This window comes from Pseudomassariella vexata (genome assembly GCF_002105095.1).
Source record: "Pseudomassariella vexata strain CBS 129021 chromosome Unknown BCR38scaffold_7, whole genome shotgun sequence".
Lineage (NCBI taxonomy): Eukaryota > Fungi > Ascomycota > Sordariomycetes > Amphisphaeriales > Pseudomassariaceae > Pseudomassariella > Pseudomassariella vexata.
In genome coordinates this window covers 557,885-582,234 of record NW_024467962.1, presented here as the reverse complement: position 1 = coordinate 582,234, position 24,350 = coordinate 557,885, and the positions used below count along the sequence as shown (strand labels likewise).

At 51.7% G+C, this 24,350-nt stretch overlaps 9 protein-coding genes across 9 annotated transcripts; 5 read left to right on the top strand and 4 right to left on the bottom strand.

Annotated features, from left to right (window-relative positions):
* Window positions 1-416: 416 nt before the first annotated feature.
* BCR38DRAFT_343692 (dienelactone hydrolase) lies at window positions 417-1,609 on the top strand (the record flags this gene model as incomplete). The annotated part of the gene is made up of 6 exons (XM_040856054.1): window positions 417-480; window positions 532-574; window positions 639-679; window positions 739-890; window positions 991-1,116; window positions 1,184-1,609. 6 exons carry the CDS (start codon window positions 417-419, stop codon window positions 1,607-1,609), a joined length of 852 nt encoding a protein of 283 aa, XP_040715392.1.
* A 1,023-nt stretch (window positions 1,610-2,632) lies between these two features.
* On the bottom strand, window positions 2,633-6,555 carry BCR38DRAFT_474539 (Sfi1 spindle body protein-domain-containing protein). The gene is made up of 2 exons (XM_040862975.1): window positions 6,411-6,555; window positions 2,633-6,347 (listed from the first exon to the last, which is right to left on the bottom strand). The coding sequence occupies exon 2, from the start codon at window positions 6,285-6,287 to the stop codon at window positions 2,973-2,975; it is 3,315 nt and encodes a 1,104-aa protein (XP_040715391.1). The 5' UTR covers window positions 6,288-6,347; window positions 6,411-6,555; the 3' UTR covers window positions 2,633-2,972.
* Window positions 6,556-6,824: 269 nt separating this feature from the next.
* On the top strand, window positions 6,825-7,137 carry BCR38DRAFT_485118 (uncharacterized protein; the record flags this gene model as incomplete). Its single annotated transcript, XM_040863835.1, has 3 exons — window positions 6,825-6,890; window positions 6,954-7,049; window positions 7,117-7,137. The coding sequence occupies 3 exons, from the start codon at window positions 6,825-6,827 to the stop codon at window positions 7,135-7,137; spliced, it is 183 nt and encodes a 60-aa protein (XP_040715390.1).
* A 152-nt stretch (window positions 7,138-7,289) lies between these two features.
* Window positions 7,290-10,640, bottom strand: BCR38DRAFT_457786 (tRNA synthetases class I-domain-containing protein; the record flags this gene model as incomplete). The annotated part of the gene is made up of 3 exons (XM_040862075.1): window positions 7,290-8,398; window positions 8,458-10,159; window positions 10,212-10,640. 3 exons carry the CDS (start codon window positions 10,638-10,640, stop codon window positions 7,290-7,292), a joined length of 3,240 nt encoding a protein of 1,079 aa, XP_040715389.1.
* A 759-nt stretch (window positions 10,641-11,399) lies between these two features.
* On the top strand, window positions 11,400-12,701 carry BCR38DRAFT_343729 (Mo25-like protein; the record flags this gene model as incomplete). The annotated part of the gene is made up of 4 exons (XM_040856058.1): window positions 11,400-11,507; window positions 11,568-11,625; window positions 11,679-12,160; window positions 12,216-12,701. 4 exons carry the CDS (start codon window positions 11,400-11,402, stop codon window positions 12,699-12,701), a joined length of 1,134 nt encoding a protein of 377 aa, XP_040715388.1.
* Window positions 12,702-13,088: 387 nt separating this feature from the next.
* On the top strand, window positions 13,089-14,411 carry BCR38DRAFT_433611 (uncharacterized protein). Its single transcript, XM_040860263.1, has 2 exons — window positions 13,089-13,546; window positions 13,714-14,411. Exons 1-2 carry the CDS (start codon window positions 13,312-13,314, stop codon window positions 14,337-14,339), a joined length of 861 nt encoding a protein of 286 aa, XP_040715387.1. The 5' UTR covers window positions 13,089-13,311; the 3' UTR covers window positions 14,340-14,411.
* A 53-nt stretch (window positions 14,412-14,464) lies between these two features.
* On the bottom strand, window positions 14,465-16,248 carry BCR38DRAFT_203229 (uncharacterized protein). Its single transcript, XM_040854111.1, has 3 exons — window positions 15,849-16,248; window positions 15,172-15,786; window positions 14,465-15,114 (listed from the first exon to the last, which is right to left on the bottom strand). The coding sequence occupies exons 1-3, from the start codon at window positions 16,113-16,115 to the stop codon at window positions 14,590-14,592; spliced, it is 1,407 nt and encodes a 468-aa protein (XP_040715386.1). The 5' UTR covers window positions 16,116-16,248; the 3' UTR covers window positions 14,465-14,589.
* Window positions 16,249-17,502: 1,254 nt separating this feature from the next.
* On the bottom strand, window positions 17,503-20,030 carry BCR38DRAFT_344052 (kinase-like domain-containing protein; the record flags this gene model as incomplete). The annotated part of the gene is made up of 2 exons (XM_040856078.1): window positions 17,503-17,859; window positions 17,910-20,030. The coding sequence occupies 2 exons, from the start codon at window positions 20,028-20,030 to the stop codon at window positions 17,503-17,505; spliced, it is 2,478 nt and encodes an 825-aa protein (XP_040715385.1).
* A 2,101-nt stretch (window positions 20,031-22,131) lies between these two features.
* BCR38DRAFT_514656 (uncharacterized protein) lies at window positions 22,132-23,373 on the top strand (the record flags this gene model as incomplete). Its single annotated transcript, XM_040865073.1, has 3 exons — window positions 22,132-22,557; window positions 22,613-22,738; window positions 22,795-23,373. 3 exons carry the CDS (start codon window positions 22,132-22,134, stop codon window positions 23,347-23,349), a joined length of 1,107 nt encoding a protein of 368 aa, XP_040715384.1. The 3' UTR covers window positions 23,350-23,373.
* Window positions 23,374-24,350: the final 977 nt, after the last annotated feature.

The following is a 24,350-nucleotide window of genomic DNA, read 5'->3' as shown; positions in this document are numbered from 1 at the left end:
TTGACTTGCATCAATACGTGTTCAGCAGCTGCCGGCTGCTTTCCACTTTCCATCTGATTATTTATCCGAACAGCCGTCCACTTGGCAACAACAGTAACAACAACATCCAGAGTCCGTAAACAGCCTTCCATCCAACGTGATATGACACTGCTTCGGAACTCGATCGCAGCAAAAAAGCGAACATCTTATGTACAAACAATTGAAATGCAGCATTATATTTACCCCGCGCCCCCACCTAGCTGCAGTTGTGGGCTGATGTGAAGTTCCGTGGTCTGAGGTGTCAATTGCATATATATCATGAGTGAGGGGTACCAATTTCAACCGTTCGAGCAACAACCTTCTAGTACACCTTGACTTCAGACATTGAACCCAACGCATTACCCTAAACCTCTCGATATCACGGAAATATTATCAAGATGCTGTTCACGGAAAGCCATGTGGATGTGCAGACAAAGGCGGACGGGAAAGAGTCTACTATGAGTGAGCGTTCCCGAGGATGCTGCATCTAGCTGTATACTGACATGGCTCCAGGAATCTTTCTTTTCCATCCGACGATCCCGCAGTACCCCAATGCGTATGCTTTTCAAAATATGCGCTTGCTCCAAATCATTGACATGTACTGAATACATATTCCCTAGACGGTTCCCCGCTGTTGCAGTGTTCAGCGAGATCTACCAGGGTGAGCTACGCCGGATCCTCTGGAGGATATTCACCCAGGACGAAGCTGACCTCCTGCAGTCACTGGTCCGGTTGCAAGATTTGCTCGCCAGATTGCCGGCCAAGGATACATCGTCGCTGCCCCTTCATCATACCATGACTTTACCGGTCCTGAGCCGCTGGCGTACGATGATGAGGGTACAAACAATGGAAACGACTGGAAGATCAAGAAGGTACATTCTCTCGCCTTTTGGCCACTTAAAGCTCGCAACCTTTCATATCAACGGGTCACTCGATTCACATTTTCAGGAAGGCTAACGTACGGCTCTCCAGACCCTCCAGTCATACGACGAAGACTCCCACAAGACCGTGGACTACCTGCTGAGCCTTCCCACCTGTTCCGGACGCGTAGGGGTTACCGGGATGTGCTTGGGAGGTCACCTGTCTCTTCGAGCATCCGTAAGTCAACCTACAATCAGCTCCTATCTCCCTGCAGCTGCAGACTTAACATGAGAAAAACCAAAAGCTCGACCCCCGCGTAAGCGCCTGCGTCGCCTTCTTCGGCACCGACATCCACAGCCGCACCCTAGGCCCGTACGACAAAGCCAACACGTCGACCGAGGCCCCGCCCAACAGCAACCACACGCTGGACCGGCTCCACGAGATCAAGGGCGAAGTCGCCATGATCTTCGGCATCAAGGACACCCATGTGCCGGGCCCCGGCCGCGACCTAATCCGCCAGAAGCTGCGAGATGCCGGCACCGTCTTTAGTTTCTACGAGTTCGCCTGGGCCCAGCATGCCTTTGTCCGTGATGAGTTGAGCAAGGGCCGCTATGATCCCGCCATCACCAAGATTTGCTTCGAGGTCTTGCTTGAGCTTTTTGGGAGAACGTTGAAGACGGATTTGGGGACCAGGGATGACACACCTGAGAAGATTGAGCATGTCTGCTAAGTGACTATATATAGACTCGACTTATCTGCATCAATGTCAGATATATGTTAAAGCTTATTACGCCAAGCCTGTAGCCCGGGGAGACACACCGTGCGCTCTGTTTGTTACGGTCTAGGTTCGCCTGGGTGGACGTAGACTGGTTAGATAGCTTGCAGCTCCAAGTCAATACTAGGCCGGCCTGGAACAGATGATGTTGTCCCACCGTTTTCCCAAGTTACCGATGTGACCAGATCTATTCCAATGAACCCAAATTCCTGCTACCATTGTCGCTAAGAAATCAACTAACCAATAGCATATTCATGAATGATATTGCCCCAGGACGTCTGGTAAGCAATGCTTTCATCCATCTTAGCGGTGCAGGAGATAAAGAAACTTGTCGCCATCCCGCTAGGTAGGGTATCTAGTCGAAACATAAAACCCAACTCTGTCATCCCGGTAGATCCTATATACCGTACGGGCTTCTCCAGCCCTGCCTGCATATGCTAGAAGCAACACAAGAAAACAAGACCTAACAACATTCTCTCAAAACCTATCTCCCTCTTCTCCGCTCTCTCCACCTCCTTACCGAGGATAATAATAAGCCTTATGCACCTGTAAAGCACCCTCAGCACAGTACCCCATCCCCATCCACACGAGATAGCGGACTCAGCATACGGCTCAGTTGACATCGAGTCACGCATGGGCTAGGACAAGGATGATGAAGTTGTCTGTTTGAAATCGCGAGTGGTGGGGAAGATGTTGAATCGAATTTGATACGGTGGTTTCCCTCTCATTTATTTTGGGTATAGGTAGCCCCTTAACACGGGTTCAAGCACAGTGTTCCATGTCCTAGGAGGCTTCTTCTATTTAGTATTAGACAGCAAAGGCTGAAAGTTCTACTGCGCAGTAGTCCAAGTTGGCATTGGTGCTGTCGGAAGCACAATGAGTGAAATGCCAATTCATCACCTGCCCAACTAACTATCTTAGCCTGGCTCGTCTGTCCCAACCAAAACTATTCCCCTTCGCAAATTCCCGACTGCATGACCAGCTTCGCCCTCGGCACATTTAATATAAACCAATACCAGAATCCATTCACACAGCCACGCACTTCGAGTAATCCATGCTTCTTCCCAGTCAAATCAGTTTTATTGCTCTTCAAGCACTATATAATCAAGCCTTGTCGGGTATCTTTGCCAACATCATAAAAGCCATATCCCAAGGGTATCATTACTGAATTTCTGCTGCGCCATAACCATGCAACAACCAAACGAGTTGATTCCATAACGCAATGCAATGCCGGTATGCAAGTAAACGCATGGAATGGAACAATCGGCACGCCGGCCTTTCAAGCCACACCCTTCCGAAGTTTCGAGTAACTCTCTCCTCACTGCGCCCAAGACACCCTCAGATTCCGCCTGGGCCTCCCAGAACGGTTACCCCTCGCCGAAATCGTAGAACCTCCTAGCACCGAATCTCTTTGCCACGGCTGCTGCCTATTCGGAATGGGAGCCAACGGTGTCGTCGTCTGTCTTCTCCCCAGAGAACCGAGTAGAAGCTGTGGCCTGGCACCGGGCGTGGGTGCGTAGGGCAGTTTGTCCCGCTCCTCCTCCTGCTCTCGCCGCCGACTCTGACTCCGACTCGGACCTCCATTGACGGCTGACCTCCACCTTATTAACACCCCGGTGGCCCGCGTCTCGGCACCACGCTGCTTCGCATCCTGTATCATGCTATCCACGCTCTGGTAACTCCCGTCAGGTAATTGAGTAGGTACCAGCTTATCGGCCGTATGTCCATACCACCCCTCGAAGCCCTGTCTCAGCGCCTTTCGATCCTTCTTCTCGAGGACATTAGCCACGGTGTGCCGGCGGCTCTCTCTCTGCAGCGAGCTAAGGTTCCACCCCTTGAGAGCCTTTGACGCGGCCCCGTCTTGCCAACGGTCTCTTGCTTCAGTTTGCAGTTCCAGATGCTCGGCGTGATATTCTCTCCATCCATCCAGGGCCCTCTGCTTGCGCATGGTGTTATTCCTCTTGTTAAACTGGCTCTTCTTCTGTGCTCGTTCGCGCCAGGCATCAAAGGCCTGGGCGGTGAACTCCCACTCCCGCTCAGCGGTGATTTCTTCGAGTTTGGCGTTCATCATCTCGTAGCGATCGAGGCTTAACTGTAGCTTCTTACGCCATTTTACGAGGTAGCGGGCGCCTAGCTCCTTTCTCACTCGTTGGCGCACTTCTCTGTAGGTCTCGTTCAGTTTCTTCTTGCGTTTCTTCTTCGCCTGTGTTCTCCAGGCGAGGACTAGATCTCGCGTTTTGTAGTAGTAATCGGCACGTGCCCCATATTCTTCGAGTTGCTGCTGTCTTCCAGCGGCTTCTCTTGCTGCTTCGCGCCACATGGGTAACACCTTCGTGACAGAGTTGTAGAAAAAGCAACGAACAGCGTAGCTTTCCATCAACTGTTGGAGAGGAAGCTGATCGTGGTATCGTTCCTGCCAAAGCTCAAAGGCTTCTACTTGCGCTGCGTTATTTCCTGAGGCTTCTCGGGCCTTTGCTAGCCACGCCCGAAAAGGATTGAAAGTGCTGCGGTAATAGTTACCTGCGTGGCTAAACCTTTGAAGCTCTTGCTGCTTAAGCCGGGCATCTTCAGCAGCTGTTCTCCATTGGAAGAACTTTGTGGACAGCCGGGTTTCCACGTAAAATCCCTCAGCTTGCTCTTCAAGTATCACATCGCGATCGGCTTGGTTGAACCAGTGCTCGAACGCCAATCCTTTCCTTTGTCGCAGTCTGCGCTTATTACGGGCAGCGGCTAGCCAAGGTTTGAGGGCACCGATTACGCGAACACGGAACTCTTCTTGTTCGGCCTTTGTCTGCAGTTCTTGAGACTGAGCAAGTCTCCCCAACCACATGTGGAAGGTCCTGGCAAGATGTCGATTGTAATTTTGAGCGAAGAAGTCCACCGATAGGTCGCCCAGGTGGGTTAAACGTCCACGCCACGTATCAATGACCTTCTCCATTGCGAAAGCCTTGACACTCGTCGAATAGGCCGCTGTGTAGTCTAGCCAAGCCGTAAAGAACCGCAGTCGCACTATGTGGCGCCTCGCAAGCATCGTACGCTCGTCATAGGGCGAGTCCGGTATGGATGCTGTCGATGCCAGGGCAAGCTGCTTGGGCGGAAAACTTGGCATTGTTGGTCGCGAACGAAGTTCTTTTGCTTCCACTGGTGGCGGATTCGGCGCTGGTGCTCGTGAAGGAAGTTCTTCTCTTTCCGCTGGTGGAGCAGTGGATGTTTCTGGAGGTGGTTCATCCGCTTCCAGCTCATCCACCATCTCAAATGACTCCTTAAGTAATTCAGGGGAGCTCGGTGACCCCGGCGCCTGCTCATAACGCCGTTGCCTCAGAGCCTCGACCAAAACTTCCAGCTTGGGACGAACACCAAACGCACGGGATTTCAGACCCATCTCGTGAGCTTTCACCGCAAGATCAGCCTTGCTTGCTTCCTCTGCGGCTCGGTTAGACCACTGTGCAAAGAGGCGCGACTTCATCAGATTATGATGCGCCCGGGCTGCAAGCCGTGCCAATCTAGGGTCGTGGTCACTCTCGTCAAATCCCCTCACCGGCGAATCCGGCTGTACTGGCGGTTTCGGAGGTGTTCGCGGTCTTTTGGGCAGTGCTCTCGCGGCCTTCCGCCAACGCACCAAAGCGTTTTTGGTTATCTTGATCTCGTACGTGCGACATGCTATCCTATTCATCCGCTTCGAGTCAAAATTTGCAGCAAACCACCAGTCACCGACCTTAGCCCTGATCCTGTCGGCGCTCAAAATGTCATGAGCGCGGTGTGATGTTTCATCCATGTTCTTCAGATCGACATTCGCTGAATCCCACCAGTTTTGCAATGCTGGCCACACCAATGCGTCGACCTCGGCGTCCCAGGCTGCGGCAATTTGCTCCGAAATGTCGCGGATGCCCGCTGATCTTGTTTGCCATCGGCGGAAACACTCCAGGGTTGAAAACCTGCTGCGATGTCTTTCGAACGCAATTACGCTGTTCTCGAGACGATCGACATTGGGCTCGGAATCTTGCTCAGGACCAGGCTCGTATTGAGGCTCGTCGTTGAAAGTGACGCTGCGGCGAAGCGGTGGACTACCATATCCGTTGGGTAGCTTGTCATCACCACTGCGGGTAATTTGTTCAAGAGGGGGAAGACCAACAGTGCCAGTAGACTGATCATCGTCCTCATAATCCGTATAGTCGTCGGAGTAGTTGGTAGACGGATCCGAAGAGTTATGGGCCTTGTCATACTCAACTGTAATGTTCATCTTGGCCAGGAGAGCATCGAATTTGTCTTTCAGAGTAATTCCAGTACGCATGCCCCCAATCTTGAAGACGAGCTTGGAGAGGTGCTGGTCGTGTTCGGGGTCGATGCCCCTATCCGGGAGGACCTCATTGTATGCCTGGAAGAGCGCATTGGTCGGCAACCTCGAGTTGGCTGGAAGATTTGGGAGAATGATATCCGCCTGTGTAACGATGTCGAACAGAATTTGAAGGTCGAAACTGTCATACTCGTCGTTGCCATCACCTCCTGCGTGGGACGAAGAATTGGCGACATGACGAGGCGGAGGTAATTCCGGGGGGGAATGATCATCGGTTAACACGCTGGTGGCAATGCTGGAGAGGGGACTTGATGGCTCGGAGTCAGAGCCAGAAGCCATGTTGAAGTTGTGGTAAGCATTGTTCGATGGCGCAAGCCCTCAGGTCAATAATCGCGAGATCTGCCGCAGGCATTCGCATTAGCAAAACTTCGAACCAGGAACTATTGAGTGGAATAGACTGACGCCATTGCTGTGGTGGATTGTTGAAGGAATTAGCGATTGGTAGGGAGACCCCTGAAAGTAGCTTGGAAATGCGCAGGACGTCAGTTGTGTCCAAGTTGATACGGATCCATCGGACTACAAAAGTTGGAGGCTGGCAACACGCGATGCGACAGAGCGCGTCCCCGAAGAATAAAAATGTCCCCACCTGAAGTCGCGGGGTCCGCTTCACGAAAGTGACCCGTGCACAAGGAGCTAGGTTACATGCTACAATCCGGATGGCTATCAAATGATGTAACCTAGCACATTGCACATCAGACTGTTTGATTGGGCACATTGAGCAAGTACCATCCATCAACGGCTCGATCCACGGCTAGATGTGACATCCATCCCGCATAGAACGGACATCAACGACAACCTCGCATTATCGAGCTGAAGATGGCGCCTCCACGGACTCGTCCAATCCAGAAGTTCGCTGCAGCCGTTTCACAGTGCTCTCCTGAGGTAAGTGACCGTCATACTCCAGGAAACGGAATAGCATGATATGGATATTGATCCCCAGTTAAGGCAGCGGTATATGGCAAGTGCATTGTCGCCGACTACAATTCAGTGCACAAAGACAAATGCGTCAATGAGTTCATGCGCTTAAAGGACTGTTATCTGGTAAGAACGACGCTTGGAGCACTGTCTCACTTGTTTTTCATATTCATGTACTGACAATCGCCACTAGAAAGCTTCGAAGAAGGCGTGACAAGAATGTAGAAATACCACACCCAAAAAGACGGTCACAGGTTCTATTTGTGGTCTCTGTTGTGCTCATACATCATTTCACGACATCATGGATCTATTTCCGTAACGCTACCTACATCCGGTGCCTTCTATTTTTTTGTTAAGTGGCCCAACTCATAGCTTCAGAAGTCTCAGCAAGAATGTCGCCTTCTGCACTTCTTGCTCCTCCTCGACAATGATGCCGTCCTCCTTCTCCGCAGGGATCTCGCCTTCCAAATGCGTAACCTCATGTTTATCAATGGGTCTGCGCAGCGCCTTCTCGAGCGCCCTGGTCTGACCAACGAACACTTCCCCGATGCCAATGTTGTCAGGGTCGGATAGTACCCTGTACTCCATCTTGACATCGTCCGTAGGCTGGAGCCCAGCCTTCTTGCGGAGTCTCTGTACTCGAGTGATAACTTCCCGTGCAACTCCCTCGTGGGCAAGCTCCGCATATAGCTCAGTGTCCAGAATGGTGAGCACGTCTTGATCCGTGTTGGTTTCAAGGTTCTTGGAGGTGTCGTCCTCCTTCAGACCTCGCTTGACGACAAGGTCGCCTTCTTCCAGCCGAATACCATCTACAATAATGAACTTCTCTTCCGTGTACTTGCGTACTTCGTCGCTCGTCACGTTTGGCAACGCCTTCTTCACCCTCACCATGTCCTTCTTGAGCTTCTTACCCAGTACTGGCCAATCAGCTGTTACGCTGTATTGGACGTTGTACTTTGTTTCGTCCGTGGTCAAGACGAGATCTCGCACGTTCAACTCCTCGGTGATGTAGGTCTCGAGTGACTTCACGTCATCAAGATATTCTTGGCTACGATGGAGGACAACGAGCGTCTTCAACGGCGTCTTGAGGCCGATAGTTCGTCGTTCTCGGGAAATCCGCACCAACTCGATGACCTTCTGCATGCGACTGACTTGGCGTTCGATGACAGGGTCAAAAAGCTCCTCGCGAACGTCGGGGAAAGCAAGGAAATGGACACTGCGAGGATCTGCTGCCTGAAGCTCCTTCGGGATGTGAGGTAGGAGTTTAGAGTAGATCGTCTCGGTGATAAAGGGGGTGAAGGGGGCGAGTCCTCTACACAAAGTAAAGAGCACCTCGAAGAGTGTGTTCAGCGCATGTTTAGTATCGTCGACACCATATTCCCCCTTCAGACGCTTTCGGTTGAATCTGATGTACCAGTTGGTTGTGTTGTCGATGAGCTCCAGCAAGCGGGGTACAACAGTGTACAGGCGGTAAGCTAGAAAACATGGTTAATTACCAGTCCGGAAAACGACCGACAACAAAACAAGTACTCACCTGACATTTCTTGATTGACGAATTGCAACAGACTCTGGCAACTGGCGAGAATCCACCGATCCATAACGTTCTTGTTGGTGCTCTCCAGCTTGGGGTCGGAGACGAAATCGATGTTTTCAACCTTTTTGAGGAGCGCAACCTGACCCTCGAAGAACTTGTAACTGTTCCAAAGTGGGAGCAACACCTTCTGGACGACCTCTTTTACGCCCGACTCCTTGAATCTCAACGGCTCTGCTCTGACGACAGGAGAGTTGATCATGTACAATCGGAGTGCATCAGAACCATATTTCTCCATGACAGTCGCAGGATCGGGGTAGTTCTTTAGCCGCTTTGACATTTTCTTGCCATCTTCTGCCAGTACCATGCCGTTGACGACACAGTTCTTGAACGGCGATACACCGAAAAGATGTGTGCCAAGCACCAGCATGGTGTAAAACCAACCTCTCGTCTGGTCTAGGCCCTCAGCAATGAAGTCGCCTGGGAAGCTGTCATGCAGCTTGTCCTTGTTCTCGAATGGGTAGTGCTGACTGGCGTAGGGCATACTTCCCGACTCGAACCAACAGTCAAAGACGCCCTCTACGCGTCTCAGGGTTCCTTTGCCCATCTTGCTGGGAATGGTGATGTGGTCCACCTTGTCACGGTGAAGATCTGTGAGTTCACCTTCGTATCCACTCAGCTGTTTCAACTCTTCCACACTGCCAATGCACACCCGTTCATCCCCGTCATCGCTGACCCAGAGAGGCAGAGGGGTACCCCAATACCGATTACGGGAAACATTCCAGTCACGCGCGTTGGCGATCCAGTTCGCAAATCGGTTCTCCTTGACGAAACTGGGGACCCAATGTGTCCCTTCGATGTTCTTCAGCATTTGCGGGATGATCTCGGGGATGCGGATGAACCAGGATGGAACGGCGCGGTAGATCAGGGGGGTATCGGATCGCGGACACATAGGGTACGAATGGCGAAGTTGCGAGTCCACCACTAATCGACCGGTGCCTTTCAAGTATTTGATGATGTGCTTATCGGCATCCTTGACATGCATATTCGCAAAGTCACGGACTCTCTCCGTGAAATATCCTCGATCGTCAACCGGATCCGGAGGTGGTCGTGTCTCATTGATGATGCCGGCCGCCAAGGCGACATTGTAATCGTCCTCACCGAATGCCGGCGCTTGGTGGACGATACCGGTACCACTGTCATCGGTGACATACGTGGCATTGAGGACCTGGAAGGCGACATCTTTGAACTCTTCGTAGAGGTAGTCGAATAGGGGCTCGTACTTCCAGCCCAGCATGTCTTTGCCCTTGATCTTCTCCACAACCTTGAATTTGGCCTTCTTGGGGTCCTTGTAGAGAGTAGAGAGCAACTTCTCCATAAGTATGTAGTTGTTTCCTGACTTCTCATCAAGAATCTTGACATACTCGAAATCTGGGTGCACAGCCAAGCCCAAATGAGACGGCAGTGTCCATGGTGTTGTTGTCCACGCAAGAAGGTGAGTCTTCGGGTCGCTCAGGAGAGGGAAAGAGACAACAACAGCAGGATCTGTAACGTCTTGGTAGTTCTGGTTTGCCTCGAAGTTGGACAAAGCTGTCGTCAGACTTGTTGAATAAGGCATAACTTTGTAGCCCTGGTATACCGCACCCTTATCGAACAGTTGCTTGAACACCCACCATGCCGTCTCCATAAAGGTCGGGTCCATGGTCTTCGAGAACATTAGCTTGCGACAACTGCCATATTGCGAATCCAATACTTACCTTGTAGTCATTGTCGAAATCAATCCACCTCCCCAGACGCTCAATGGTATGCCGCCATTCCTCCCGGTACCGCATGACGATAGCTCGGCATTCCTTGTTGTACTTATCCAGTCCCATCTCCATGACCGCGGCTTTTCCAGTGATTCCAAACTTCTTGTCAATCTCGTGTTCAATGGGGAGCCCGTGGGTGTCCCAGCCAAACCGGCGCTCAACATGGTGACCCTTCATGGACCAATACCTGGGTATAATGTCCTTAATGGTCGAGGCGAGCAGATGACCGTAATGCGGGAGTCCGGTCGCGAAAGGCGGGCCATCGTAGAAGGTATAGCGAGGCTTTCCCTGAGACAGCTCCACCTGGCGCTCGAACGCCTTGAGCTCCCGCCATCTTGCAATGACGGCAAGCTCCTCCTTTGGGAAGTCAATGGACATTGCGAGTGATTCGACGGACAATCGGACGAGAGTCTGGACGAGCTCAGGGCCGTCAGGCGCTCTTGGGAATTCTGGGAATGCTGTGTTCTTGCCAGAACGAAGTCTCGAAGTCAGGTCACTTCGAAATTCTGAGGACTGGATGGCGGGGTTGTTTTTTGAGTCAAGTGCACAGAATTGAGTCAACGGCGAGTAGCGCCGCTAACAGCAAGGCCACCAATGAAATGATCTTGGTAGCTCCACAGCAATGGAGGGGTTGAGTCGGAGTCGGATCTGCCAGCCTTGTCCATCTTGATTGGTCTCGCCTGTGCTTTGTGCCTTGACTGCAGGGATAATTGACTGGATCTAGAGCGTCAACGAAGTGATGCGGGCGGGCCTTTTTCTAAAGTTACAAGGGGCAACTGAGGCAAGTGAGCCCGCTAGCAGTCCCGCTTCTTGGATCCCATGCGATTCCCCAAGTTCGTAACCTTGTTGTAAATAAACATCACTGCCCGACGACAACATCTCTTGACAGAATACTTGGCTGCAACAAATCATAGACGGGTGAATTATGTTTTGACTCCAATATTCTCACGGTCTCTTCCATTTCTGCTTCCGCGCATGTTGCTTTACAGCTGTCATCCGAGCTACAACTGAATTATTCCCACGGCCCATCACCCCCGCGGTTCTAGGTTCATCCCTTTGTCGACCGTCTGTTCCGTACAGACGAACTCTACCGGACCCGCGCACACCTTTTCCATGACGATATAGTCATCTGCAACCATGTCATTCTTATTCGGGCGAGGGAGGACGAGGACAAACACAATTGATCTTTCCAAGCAAGCCAGGGACCATGTTCTCAAGCTGGATGGTGTAGGAGGCGCCGCCAAGGTCAGTCTCGCTCTTGAACCTCTAATTCCACCCATGGCCCGGCTAACCCACTCTGTATAGGCCGAAGAACTTGCCAAAGTCCTCAGTCAGATGAAGCTCATATTGCAAGGAACACCAGGTATGTGGGTTGGATCCGATTGCGCTGAGGCGGTCTGACAATGCGACCCGCAGAATCCGACAGCACACCCGACCAAGTATACCAGCTAGTCCAAGGCCTCATCGAGGAAGACTTGCTTCTTTTGCTTGCCCAGAATCTGCATCGCCTGCCTTTCGAGTCCCGCAAAGATACCCAAGTCATCTTCTCGTACGTATTTCGATTTCGCCCGCCAACCGCATCACCAAAGACCGACCCGGTAGCGCTGAGTTACGTGGTGAACAACAAACCACAAGTGTTACTGGAGCTGTGCCGCGGCTATGATCATAAGGAGAGTGCTACACCTGCTGGGTCTGTGTTGCGGGAGGTCTTGAAGAGTGAAGCCGCAGCTGCCATTATCCTATATGATGATGGTGAAGAACCTGGATCGAGTTTGAAAGGAGTAACAGCTATCGAAAGAGAGCGACCGCAAAGTGGAAATGGCGTCTTCTGGAGATTCTTTGACTGGATCGACAAGAGCTCGTTCGAGGTCGCAGCAGATGCCTTCACTACCTTTAGAGTAGGTTCTCGATTGAACATGCCCCGTCTTCACGTTGCTGACAATATTTGAATAGGAACTCCTCACCAAACACAAGGAGCTTGTACCACGTTACCTGGCAGTTAACTTCGAGCTTTTCTTCGAAAAATACAACAATGTACTGGTCCAATCCAACAGCTATGTGACGAAACGTCAGTCGATCAAGTTACTCGGCGAGATATTGCTCGACCGGTCCAACTACAACGTTATGACGGCATATGTAGACCGAGGCGAGCACCTGAAGATTTGCATGAACCTGCTGCGCGACGACCGCAAGATGGTACAGTACGAGGGCTTCCACGTCTTCAAAGTTTTCGTCGCCAACCCCCACAAGTCGGTCGCGGTCCAGAAGATCCTGTTGATGAACCGAGACAAGCTTCTGAATTTCTTAAGCCATTTTCTCGAGGATCGCACTGACGACGAACAATTCATTGATGAGAGAGAGTTTCTGATCAAGCAAATTCGAAATATGCCGCCTACACCTGTTCCACCCACGCGACAGATGCAACAACAGGGTGTCTAGAATGCCCCCAATGATTGGTCGAAACAGCAAGGGGAGAATAAGGAGACGGGATGATTTGTCGTTAGGGAGGATGATAGCCAAATCGAAGGATTTGGAAGAGGGCTACGGCTGGCCTATTCATGACAGGTAGACCTACTAAGCAGCCTTCACGGCAACCAATTGCATGCAGCATGTATCTAGGCGTTCTGGGTACGGCACAAGTACGACGAGAAACGAGATACGGGAGTGGGAGCCTCAAATTTACGATTTCACCTAATATGGATGCTTGCCATTATACTCTGTGATTGACTTTCTTAGACGCTGTGCCTGAGACTTATGCATGCAAGTCTATCTACCCGTAGGACTCATACGTCATGTAACCTCATTGCACATAATATTCCGATGGACCTCTTTTTCATCGGCGTTTAAAATTAACGCCGAAGTGGGAACTTGGACTGGAGTATATCGTCCCTCCATCCCTCCATCTCGGTCATTTTGGCAACTATTCTGAACGCACCTTGGCCTTTATTCTTTTGTTCCTTCCTTGCTCAATTCTCTAGGGTCTACCAAGATCACAAAAGCCGAGAAAAACTGTTTTCACTAGATCTCACCACCAAGTAACCTCGCAACCATGTCCGCCATCTTCAAAGCAGGAAACACGGCAGTCATCACGGGCGGCGCATCCGGCATAGGCCTAGCCCTGGCCAAGAAATGCGCCGGTTACGGCATGAAGGTGATTGTCGCCGACTTGGACCCCAAGACGCTTGCCGCCGTACCTGGCAGTGTGGCCTCTACGATCGAGATGGATGTCGGAAAGGCCGAGGACTGGGTTGGTCTCAAGAGTCGGGTTGAGAAGGATTTTGGAGGTCTGTTCCCTTTTTTTTTTCTTTTGGGGCGGGGAGGAGGGGTTGGGGTTGCACATCTACAGTTCTTTGGTCCATTTGTTTGTGAAGGGACATCTGATATATAGAGCTTCCATCTCACCCATCCCATGCTACGAACATAGGCCCCCAAGTAACTAACAATGCCTCAGGAAAACTCTCCCTCCTCTCCCTCAACGCAGGCATCTCCCGCCCCACCTCCCTCCTAGACCCATCCACGCTCCCCTCCTTCCATAGCATCCTAACCACAAACCTTTTTGGGATCATCAATGGTCTCTCCTCGCTCCTGCCTTTAATACAATCCACCGCTTCCGCTTCCCAGCCCTCCAGCATCATAATCACCGGCTCCAAACAAGGCATCACCAACCCGCCCGGGAACCCCGCCTACAACGCCTCCAAAGCGGCCGTCAAGAGCATCGCCGAGCACCTGAGCTTCGACTTGAGGGAGAAGCCCGAAATAGGCGTACACTTCCTTGTTCCGGGGTGGACATGGACGGGACTGGCAGGGGGTGTGGCTGGTGCTGGAAAGGATACAGTTGGAGGAACAAAGAAGCCCGATGCGGCGTGGTGGCCTGAGGAGGTGGTAGATTACCTGGAGAAGAAGATGGAGGAGGGGAAGTTTTATGTCTTGTGTCCGGATAATGAGGTCACTGAGGAGATGGATAAGAAGCGGATGTTGTGGAATGCGGGCGATGCGGTGGAGGGGCGAAAGCCGTTGAGTCGGTGGAGAGATGAGTATAAGGGCGAGGTTGCCGAATGGATGGCCACGGAGCTATGATGGAATGAGAGGACAGTGACTAGATATAGGGACAACTGAAAAAAAACGAGAATGACAAGCTTCCATGATGCAAATCTAACCGGCTACTTTACGCTTATCGTGTTATTATTACACACACCTTACATCTCCCAAGATAACCAGGAGCTCTTTTCATGGATATCTAAGAAGATTGGGAGAAGCCTCAAAGAACGAACGCCCCTTACGCCTGACCATTCCTACACTGTATTTATTCCTTGATCCCTGAAACACATTACCGTTGCACTTGGGCAGGCTGCTTGGCGAGCATAACACTGACACTCTCCTTCGCATTGACAGTGGACCAGACGCTTTCCTTTCCACCCTTCCGCCACTCATCTCCTGTGGCATCCCCGCCGCCACCCCTCATGGCCTCACCCATGATGATGTCGAGGTCGCGCTTCTGTGAGCTGAGCCAATCCTTCACGAAAGTCGCCGGATCCTCGCTCATTGAAGTTAAGAATGCGTGCTTCGACTTGGAAATGTGAATGGCTTGGATGATGTAGGATAATGCTTCATCCAGATTGGCGGCTTCTCTGAGCATGCTGGCATACCCGGCGTTGTTGAGGAAAGAGAGCATCTTCTCCCGGAGCGGATCATCTACAGCTACCCGAATATCATAGACGGTAGGCTGAGCATCTTTGTGGAACTCCTCATCCACCCGTATGGTGTACGGAAGCTTGACAGGTGGCAACGGTAGGAGGTGTGGCGTGATATATGTGTGCAATTGAGGGATGCTGCCAGTATCCATGTTAAACGCCTACATAAGCCATTAGTTGTTCCATCATTGTTCCAACAATTGTTTAGGCCAACTTACCTTTTTGAGGAGGTCGTCGCAACGGAAGTTGCGCTTCTCTTCGTCTTCCTGCAGACCCATGAACTTAATGTAGTCCCAAATGGCCATGACAATCTCTTGGCGTGTTGCCTCCGACTTGTCGATAATGTCCTCCAGCTCGGGGCTGACGGCGTATCGCTCAGGCTCCTCATGTCGAAACAGGTTGATTGTGATGTTGGTGTTCTCGTCACCACTTCTCTTAAATGTCAGCTCGTCAAAGTCGGCAGCAGCAGGCAGGTTCGACGACGGCCCTGCCCGCTCCGGCTTCTTCCACTCAACACTCTGGTCAACGCCCTTGCGGTTGGCTGGGAAATCGACCGTTAAAGACTTGAAGAAATGCGAGAAGCGGTACTTCAAAGCATTCGTGGTTTTGGATTTCGAGTCGCAATCTTCATCCATCTTGTCACCGTTGCCAGCCTCGCTCGAGTCGTCCTTATCCAGATCATCGTCGTCCTCTAACAAGCGGCCCTCGATCTTGACGCGATACGAAGGCTCCTGGTTCGAACTGAAGTCGAATGTATCCACGTTCAGTCCATTGCCTTGCCAGGCCTGGTCTTCGGCTGTGTTCGTGATCCAGATTCGCAACGTCTTCCACCGCTACATCGAACATGTCAGCACCAGCACCAGCATCAACGTCGTAGTGCCAAATGTCCACCCACCTTGACACCTCGGTTGACCGAATCAACTATGTCCAGTCGCTTGCGCGTCATAGTCGCATCAAGCCGTCTCTCATAGTCGCGTAACGCCCTATACCTCGCGGCGGGCTCGCCAATGATGAAGTCGTCGATGCCATCGGGCAGATTCTTGTCCGTGGGTTTTCTGCTTCGCCGCTTCGCCGCCTCGACCTGATTCACAGCTTGCTGTTGCTGCTGTAAAATCTGCGCTTGAGTCAAGGGAACTTGGTGATGGGGTCCCGAAGACATCATAGGCCCTGTACCGTCGGAAGAGTTAGTATGAATGGTAAGACAAGAACGAATAGGTAGACGGAGCAATGACCTGCGCGACTAGGGAAACAACGGGCGTAGAGAAAATAAAGATATCATGGATCAGCAACGGATACTAATGTGTGGAGCCATCATTTGATGTGTGGGGTATGGTGGTCTGCGGTGTAGGGAAGATAGAGAAGCCAAGCTTCGAACGAGGCACGAGCATGCCTTGTACATTGGCATTGGATAGGTTGGGCGTCACTCAATTATCGACCGCGTTGAGCAACACAACCGTTACAAAGAATACCATTGAACATACCAATGCCTCCGCGTCGTTGGCCAGTAGAATGCGAAGTGCGTGGCGGCACCTGCTGGTACGGCTGACGGTATGCTGGCTGCATGTTGGGGTCAAATGGGGCCGGCGCCCGCGCTATTAGAAGGTTTAAGAGGGGGTTTGTTGCCTGGTGAGACAAGATGCCCGCTGCGTTGGCCGGGTGCAACAATTCTTTGCGTTGAGAAAAATAATTGGGAATCTCGTGAAGGCTCGACGCGTGGTTCGCGCAAATGCCAGTCGGACGTGGCAGCTCCGTGGCTGGGCCTGGAGTCGTTAGTCGCCGCCTTCTCAAGGTGGTCTGTGCGCCCATGAAATTGATGGATTGTTTCTAGTGTCTAAATTGGAAAGCGAGCTCTTTGGTCGCCGAATTAAACCACGAGAGTAGGCCAATTGTTCTCAAACAGCGTATCAGCTTGCATGTTGAATATTTGTCTGACATCTACTAGGCCAATCGCGTAAGACAAAAACGTGTCCAGTGTCTATGTAGTTCACACTGGTAAGTCGAGTCGATCGTCTCCACGGTGATATGATGATGTGAATTGACTCTGCCACGCCTGTCTGACTACTACTGTATACATCTCAAGTATGCAGTGCTAGTGGCAGAGCTACAGTTCCTATTTGTGAGACCTGCCTGCTTTTTCAATACCGGGACCCTTGTCCTCTCAAAATGATGAAGGCCATCAGGGGTCCGTCGCCCCCAGATTCGCTCAAATGGCCCTTTTCACCCACATTGATGTCGTGACATTATATTAGGTATAGCAGCTGGGTATGATGGCGTATGTAAGAAGGTGAATGGGTGCGAGTTCGTCGTCTATGGAGGGCCATGGTGTTTGCCGTCGGCGTCGGGTAGACTGCAGTGCTGTCGCTGCAAAACAGCTGCCACGTTCCATGGTCATGCGTTATATGCCAGGTCTTTGTACCCCTAAAATCACCAGAAAGCTACCAAAGCCTGCTACGCCTCGCTAGAATATGCTGCATATAGAAAATGAACTAGTCCGGGATATGGGACAAGAGGGAGTTGTGAGGTGTCGTGTGATGTGAGCTCCGCTTTCCTTAAAAAGCCGAGCCCAGTCCTTGCTTGGACTGCCGTTTGCTGAACCGATTTCGTTTCGTTGATGAAGTGTCCTCCAGGCTTAATTGGCTCTTAGACAGGTGGTTCCTATGCGACCTATCGTTGATGCCGAAACCTTCCGAGTAACCTCCATTACCGCCGAAGGTACTTGCGGGACTAGACATGGATGATGACATGTCACCAAACCCATTGTCGTTGCTGTAGGATCCTGCGAGGTTTTGTGAAATCGCCATATCCTTGGCTTGCTCTAGGCATTCCAGCCAGTCATCTGCCGTGGGCCGCGAAGAATCGAATGAGTTGGCTGCCTTGGGTTCTTCAAATGTGTAGTGCACGCCGTGCTTCACCCAATTAGCCAGAATCTGTTTTCGGTTGACCAAGTAAGACTTACCGAATCAACACACCATACTGTCTGCCCCTTGGCATCGATCTGGGTTCTCCAAGCACTATCGGGAGCCAGAAGAGATATCTCTTGTTTGGCCTTCTTTTCCTCGCCGCCCGCTGGCGCCAGCACAATCCTCCCGCTGGAAGTAACCATAACAAGCCGTTGCCGCTTCTTGGTTGTGCTGCCACCGAAAAAGCGAGCCAGCTTCCTGTGGCCCTCTCCGTGTTCTCCGTTCTTACCGTGAGGACTGTTGGGTATGGGTGCCGACAGAACCAAAAGGTCACCAAGTCTCAATATTCTCTCGTTGTTCCTTGTCAAGACTGGCGACCATTCTATGTCGAGTTGTGACGGGGGTGGGAGCTCTGTGATGATCCGTCCGGGCGTCCTAGAGGAACCATTCGCGGTATTGCTCGGTTGCGGAAGCCTCAACGCGGAAGCAGTTTGTTGTGATGAGTTCGACATCCCATTGAGCTGAATGATCTTGGGTTCTTGCGATGGCGGCACGTACGGACGCAGGCGGGGCGCTTTTGATCTCCATAGCGTCTTTCCAAAGGGCTGCCCCTCAAAGAACTCGTGGTTCTTGATATGTTCGATGGTAAGCCTCCGCGCCGGGTCAAGAACCAAGCATCGCTCAACAAGATCCCGAGCTGCTGGGGGAAAGCCAGCGGGGAACTCATATTCGAGATTGACAATCTTCTGGAATGTCAAGTACTCAGACCCGGCTTTGAAGGGTGGTCTGCCAGCCAATAGTTGGTAGATGATGCAACCGAATGCCCATAAATCACTTGCCTTGCAGGCATTCTTGTTCGTAAGAAGCTCGGGACTAACATATTCCGCTGTACCGACGAATGATGCTGCCCGGTTGTCGTCCTCATCTTTCCCTTTTCCAAGGGGGTCGACACTCGGTGCAGAAATAGACGCCCTTGGGTCTGTTAATAAGCGCGCTGTTCCGAAATCGGTTATCTTGACATGCAGTTGGTCATCCAGAAGTACGTTCTCCGGCTTGAGATCGCGATGGATGACGCCGCGGGAGTGCATGTACTCGATGGAGTCCAATATCTGCGCCCCAAAGAATCTCGTGCACTCTACGTCGAACGTGCCCGTCTTTTTCAGTACTCCTAGCAACTCGCCTCCGTTGCACAAATCTAGTACATAATACAATGAGCTCTCATCTTGAAATGTGTAGTAGAGTCGGACGATGCCGGGGTGTTCGGTGAGGCGGTTCAAGGTGTCCTTCTCAATGTTGACATACTTGATCTTCCTCTCCTTAATAATGTGCTTCTTCTCGAGAACTTTGATGGCGTATTCCTTTAGCGTTTGCCGGTCTGTGGCGAGGTAGACTGTGCTGTATGATCCCTCGCCTAGTACCCGGCCAAACGAGAAATCGCGTACTCCCTTCTTAACAGGCTTCATGACCGTCTTCCCATTCGCATCCACCTCTTTTCGCATACTGACAGCGGCGCCCTTGTCTTTCCATTCCTCGCTGCTGTTGGACACGGGTAGATCAGGCCCAAGACCCCGGGGTTCAGGGGCAATCGGCACGCCGGGAATTGAGGCATAACCGCCCCCCATGCCCTTGGAGCTCCTTCTGGGAGGAAGTTGCCCTCCCCCAGGCGGCATGGGCCCCTGCCGACCCTGATTGTATGATCTATCCCTGTGGCTCAGCTCTCTCGACGGGGCAGTGGCGGGGTTGGGAGTATACGCTGGGTTTGACCTTGATTCGGTTCTGGTTGGGCCGTTATAGACTGACGTCCTTGAGGGCTCGGTTCTCAGCATATTATACGAATTGGCGGCCAGGTCGCGTTCCGCTGTGGTAAGGATGGCAGACCCAGGCCGGGAGGAGTTTGAGTACGGGAGGGCTCCGCTGTGAGAGTACACAGAGAGTTGGCCCTGCGGATCACCCTGTGCCCCGGGAACAGACATGTTGGACTCGGCAGTATGACTTCTGCTAAGTCGGGAGTTGGGGTCGTACGCAGACGTAGAAGCAACAGTGGCGGTCTTGCTGAGGGGATGTGGGAGGGATTCGCTGGGTTCGGTCGCGTGCTCTTGAGGGTTAGGGGTAGCATCGTCTGGGTTCGCGATTCGCAAGCCACCAAGGGCTCTGGAAAGACTGATGTCGTTATTCATTGCTCCGGCTATGGCGGTAGTGCTGATGATAAAGTCTAAAGTGCTGGGTCGTAGTGTAGGGGGCCTTGAACCAGAGCGGATCTGGGGGTGGCTGCGTCCAGGGTTGAGCCAAGGTGCTCTTTGATGCGATAGTTAGGGCCAGGTCGGAAGGACCAAAAGCAAGCAACGCTGTGCTGTGGTGATTGAAAGAACTGCTTCTCTAGGTGTGGCAGCTTGAGCTTGCTGAAGAGACGACCTCTCTCCCCGGGCTGACAGCTGTAGATGTCCTGCTATGGTACTCCAGCGTCGTCTCCACGAGGTGCAACAGCCAGGGCCAGGGCGGAGTCAACCCTCAATGCCCACCAGATCGCTTGAGACGCCTGGTTGGAGTACCTGTAGGAACCTTATCCGCTAAAGCTAGAGCGGAGCGGTGCGAGGGCATCAGGATGTTGGGCTTCGCGTGCCAAAAGGGCCAAAAGAGAAAAGAAGTGAACAGACAAACTATGAAAGCAATCTGCTATATCTGTATGACACCGCCTCTAATTGCACACGGCACAATAGCCGCAGTCTTGCTGAGATTCCAGAATGTCGGTTTTGGAAAGGCCGATAGACGTAGCAAATGGGGATTGACCTGCAAAGGACACACGGGCCACATAGAGGACGTCTTGAGAAGTAATTTAGTAAGTACGACGGGTACTAAGGTCTAGAAATATTGATTGATTGATAGACCAGACGGAATCAAATTAAAGTTGACGGAAATGACTTGGACACTTGAGTCCAGGCACCACTTGCAAGTGGCTGTAAGATTCATTTTACACAAGCCACTTGAACACGCACGGTAAGGAAAAGTTGAAAACATCAATTCAGCAAGGACACATGGGCACCTCTAGTCCATCTCTTTGTCTGCCTATCGTTGGCGATGCTGTGTGGCCATCAGTCGGGTCTTACCAGAGACGTCATACGAATCCATCGAGGTGCTTCCCAACGTGCATCGCCTCACAGCCCCAGCCGCAAATGACGAAACCTTCGTATGTATTTTTGGGTACCAATTGTCATGTCTCTGCCGTGGACTGTCAGAGTGCAACAGATGTTCCAAATAGTTGCAGTATCAGAATCAACGCTGCGCCAACACTGCATCAGTGCAATTGTCACCAATCATGATTTTAGCCACTGACATATTTTGGCGCAACTCTCGACCAAGAAAGTACCAAACTTGGAAAATATAGACGATACTACTCGTCCTTACGACTATGTAGTTGAATACTGGCCAAGACTGTCCCACTGTGGCGACACCGCTTTTCCTGTCACTTACGAGAAAGTAAGAGAGGATTTCTCAGGAGATCCTGCCAAATGGATATTGCACAGGGCTCTACGGGAAACAGCACTCTTCTCAAGTGGATGTCGGCAACTTGATTCGATGGCCTAGACATCGGGTTTTGCGATGAAATCGAGAATATTTTTGAACTTGGCAGATAAGGGAAGATAGAGATCGCCAATCATGCGACTTGAACGTTCGACAGACATCTTAGAAGACACAGCCTCACAAGTCCCTAATATGCGGTCGGATTTTCTCAACTCTATGGGCAAAGCAATCATGTTCCTGACGAGCAAATTGAGTGCGTAAGTACTTCTAAGTAGCAGCCAGCCTTTGAGAAGCAGGTTTCAGCCTCTAGCCAAACATTTCGTCTTAAGCCCTAGGCGACTGTGTTATCGCTGATTGAGTAATGGGGTTCTTATTGTGATATGCACTGAATGTGTTGATACAAGCGAGCTGAAGCCGATGGATTAATAGGTGAACTCCTCGAGTCATTGTCGAGCAACCATGGGCGGGAGTTGTGATCAGACGAGGTGGCAGGCGCAACCATCTCCTATGCTTTTTCTACCAGTCACAAGGGTAGCAACTACCCAAAACTCCCAAGCAACTGAATATATTTACTGGACAGCAAGTAGCATCGAGGATGGGAACCTAAATGTCGGATGGTTTTAGCTTTTTATCTGTCCTAGACTCCTTTCATTGGGCTTCACACGTCGTCCAAGGTTGTTTTATATCCATCCAGTCTCTATCTCTAAGAGGATATGCAGCAAGATGTTGCGGCTCCCACCAACGAACATCTGTTTGACCATGTCAGAGGTCAAGGACTTTGAACGCCGTCAGCGATTCAAGAAGTATCTTGTAGAACACGAGTCTCGCACTCCCCAGCCTCCACAGCCAATGGCCTCTGGACAGCCCAATCCAAACGCGGAGGATGTCTTTCAGGAACCTGACATCGACAGTGACACGAGGGATACAAAGGACATATCCCCAAGTTCGGAGCAGGGCGAAACTCCCAGACTATTGGCCATACGACCAAAACGACCTCCAAGGACGGATGCTCCGGGAGAGTCCAGCTCCCAATCTGCTGCATCAACACCCTCGCCAGGCCTTGCCTCGAGCATGGGAGGTATACCGCAGTCGCCATTCCCGTCTTGGTCAGGCGATGCGAGGATACTGCCTCCACCGTTCTCGCTGGGTACAAGAGTCGCGCCTGACGAGCACACTTTACCTTCAGTGGGTTCTTGGAAGAGGACACTGACTGTCAATATCATGACTGAAGCTTTCATAGCCGTCGCCCCGTACGAGACCTTCAACGGCCTACGATGACCGGGTCCAAGGACCGGAGCCGCCAATGACACCGCCGAGAAGATCCTCGATGAGGGACCCGCACACTCGACCACGAACCAGTCCTTCGGTTGGTTGAAGAGTGTCCCCTGACCTTGCGAATTCGTAACTAACTGTCTGCTGCAGTCTGCAGCTGGTGCGACGGGAATTGTCCGTTCGGCCGTGAGGTTCGTGGAGTCGTACGTCCAATCGGCACGCGGTATTTCAACACCATCACGTGGACTCCGCTCGACGTCTGGATCACCCACACCCACACCCACACTCGTAGGTAGAGGTGAGGGATGGCAAGGCGGCACCTCAATGGTCGGCGATCCAAGAATCAGGGTCTATGACGATTCGCTGCCTGCATCATCGCAGCCACAGACTCCTCAGCACGTCCCCGAGGCTCGCCATCAGAGTCGGCTTCACGGCGCGTACACAGCGCCCGTTGCACGCGTCGCACCTCGGCCTGGTGGCTACCATTCCAGCACTATTCGAGGTCAGCGAGGCAGAGGTCAAAGCCCTCCGGGATTAGAGACACCGGGGTTTAGAGGTCTATACGGCGGCATTGAGAATGGGGACGATTCCACGTTGTTTGAAGAAGCCTCTCGATTACATGAGGGTCACGGGGAAGATGAGGAGGGCGTCAGACCAGGTCGAAGTGAGGATAATCCAGCTCATACATCGAGCAGCAGACATTGAACTGGAATAAACGGAGCAGAGTTATGGATGCAATCCCAAAATCGATAATCAAGAAGGGTTTGCAATACAGCACTGGCAAAGATGTGGTCCGCACGGGAGTGAGAGCTGGCCATAGATCAGTAGATAGGCAGGGCACATTACAATGGGAACGGGTGGCTCATGTACCCTGCCATAGCCATGCCAAGTGCAAGCTGACGTAGATCGGAAATGAAAATGGAGAGGTACGTATGCTGTTACCACTCTGTTGCTGCGCGCACTGCTGGAGAATACGGGCAGGCTAAAGGAGGAATCGAATGACCGGAAACAGTATCCCCCCAATGATATATTATCGGCTAGTTGCAACAGCTTTTCCGGCCACCTTTTTTTTGACCGTTTTGGTCCTCATCCAGGCAGTTAAAACAGAATCCCTACACTAGCCCCAACAATTGCAGAATGCGGTCTATGGGGTCTACTTATGTGCCAAGATGCTTACTGACCACGGACACGAAGTCATCCAGAGAGGGGATCCAGGTCTCACTTCCCATTGTCCAGCTTCTAACCTGACTAACCGCATTGACCACCTTTTTGCATGCACCCCCATTTTGCAGTGTCTAACTGAACTAACCTAAATACTTCGTCCATATTATTTATATACAGTCGGCTGGTGTAGTTGGTCACTTCGCTGGTAGATAAGTCCCGATTTGAGCCTCACCCACTTGGGTCGGTGACGAGTCGCGCGCTACCCACCTTGTTGACTTCGCCTTACCTAGCGATAATAGGGAGATTGGTGCAGTTTAGGATTACGAGCATCCTAGCCAGTCGACCGTCAAGCACTACGTCGGCGGAATATAACTCGACAGCCGGTCCAGAATTCGAATCGTTAATCCGACCCCTTATCGGACCCCCTCTCGCCGTGATTCTTGCGAGCGTCTAGATCACGTTACGGTCTATCCACTTGAGCGTATGATTGAGATGTATACGCTCGACGAGAACCCCAATTAGCAGATACTACGACTTGTCGC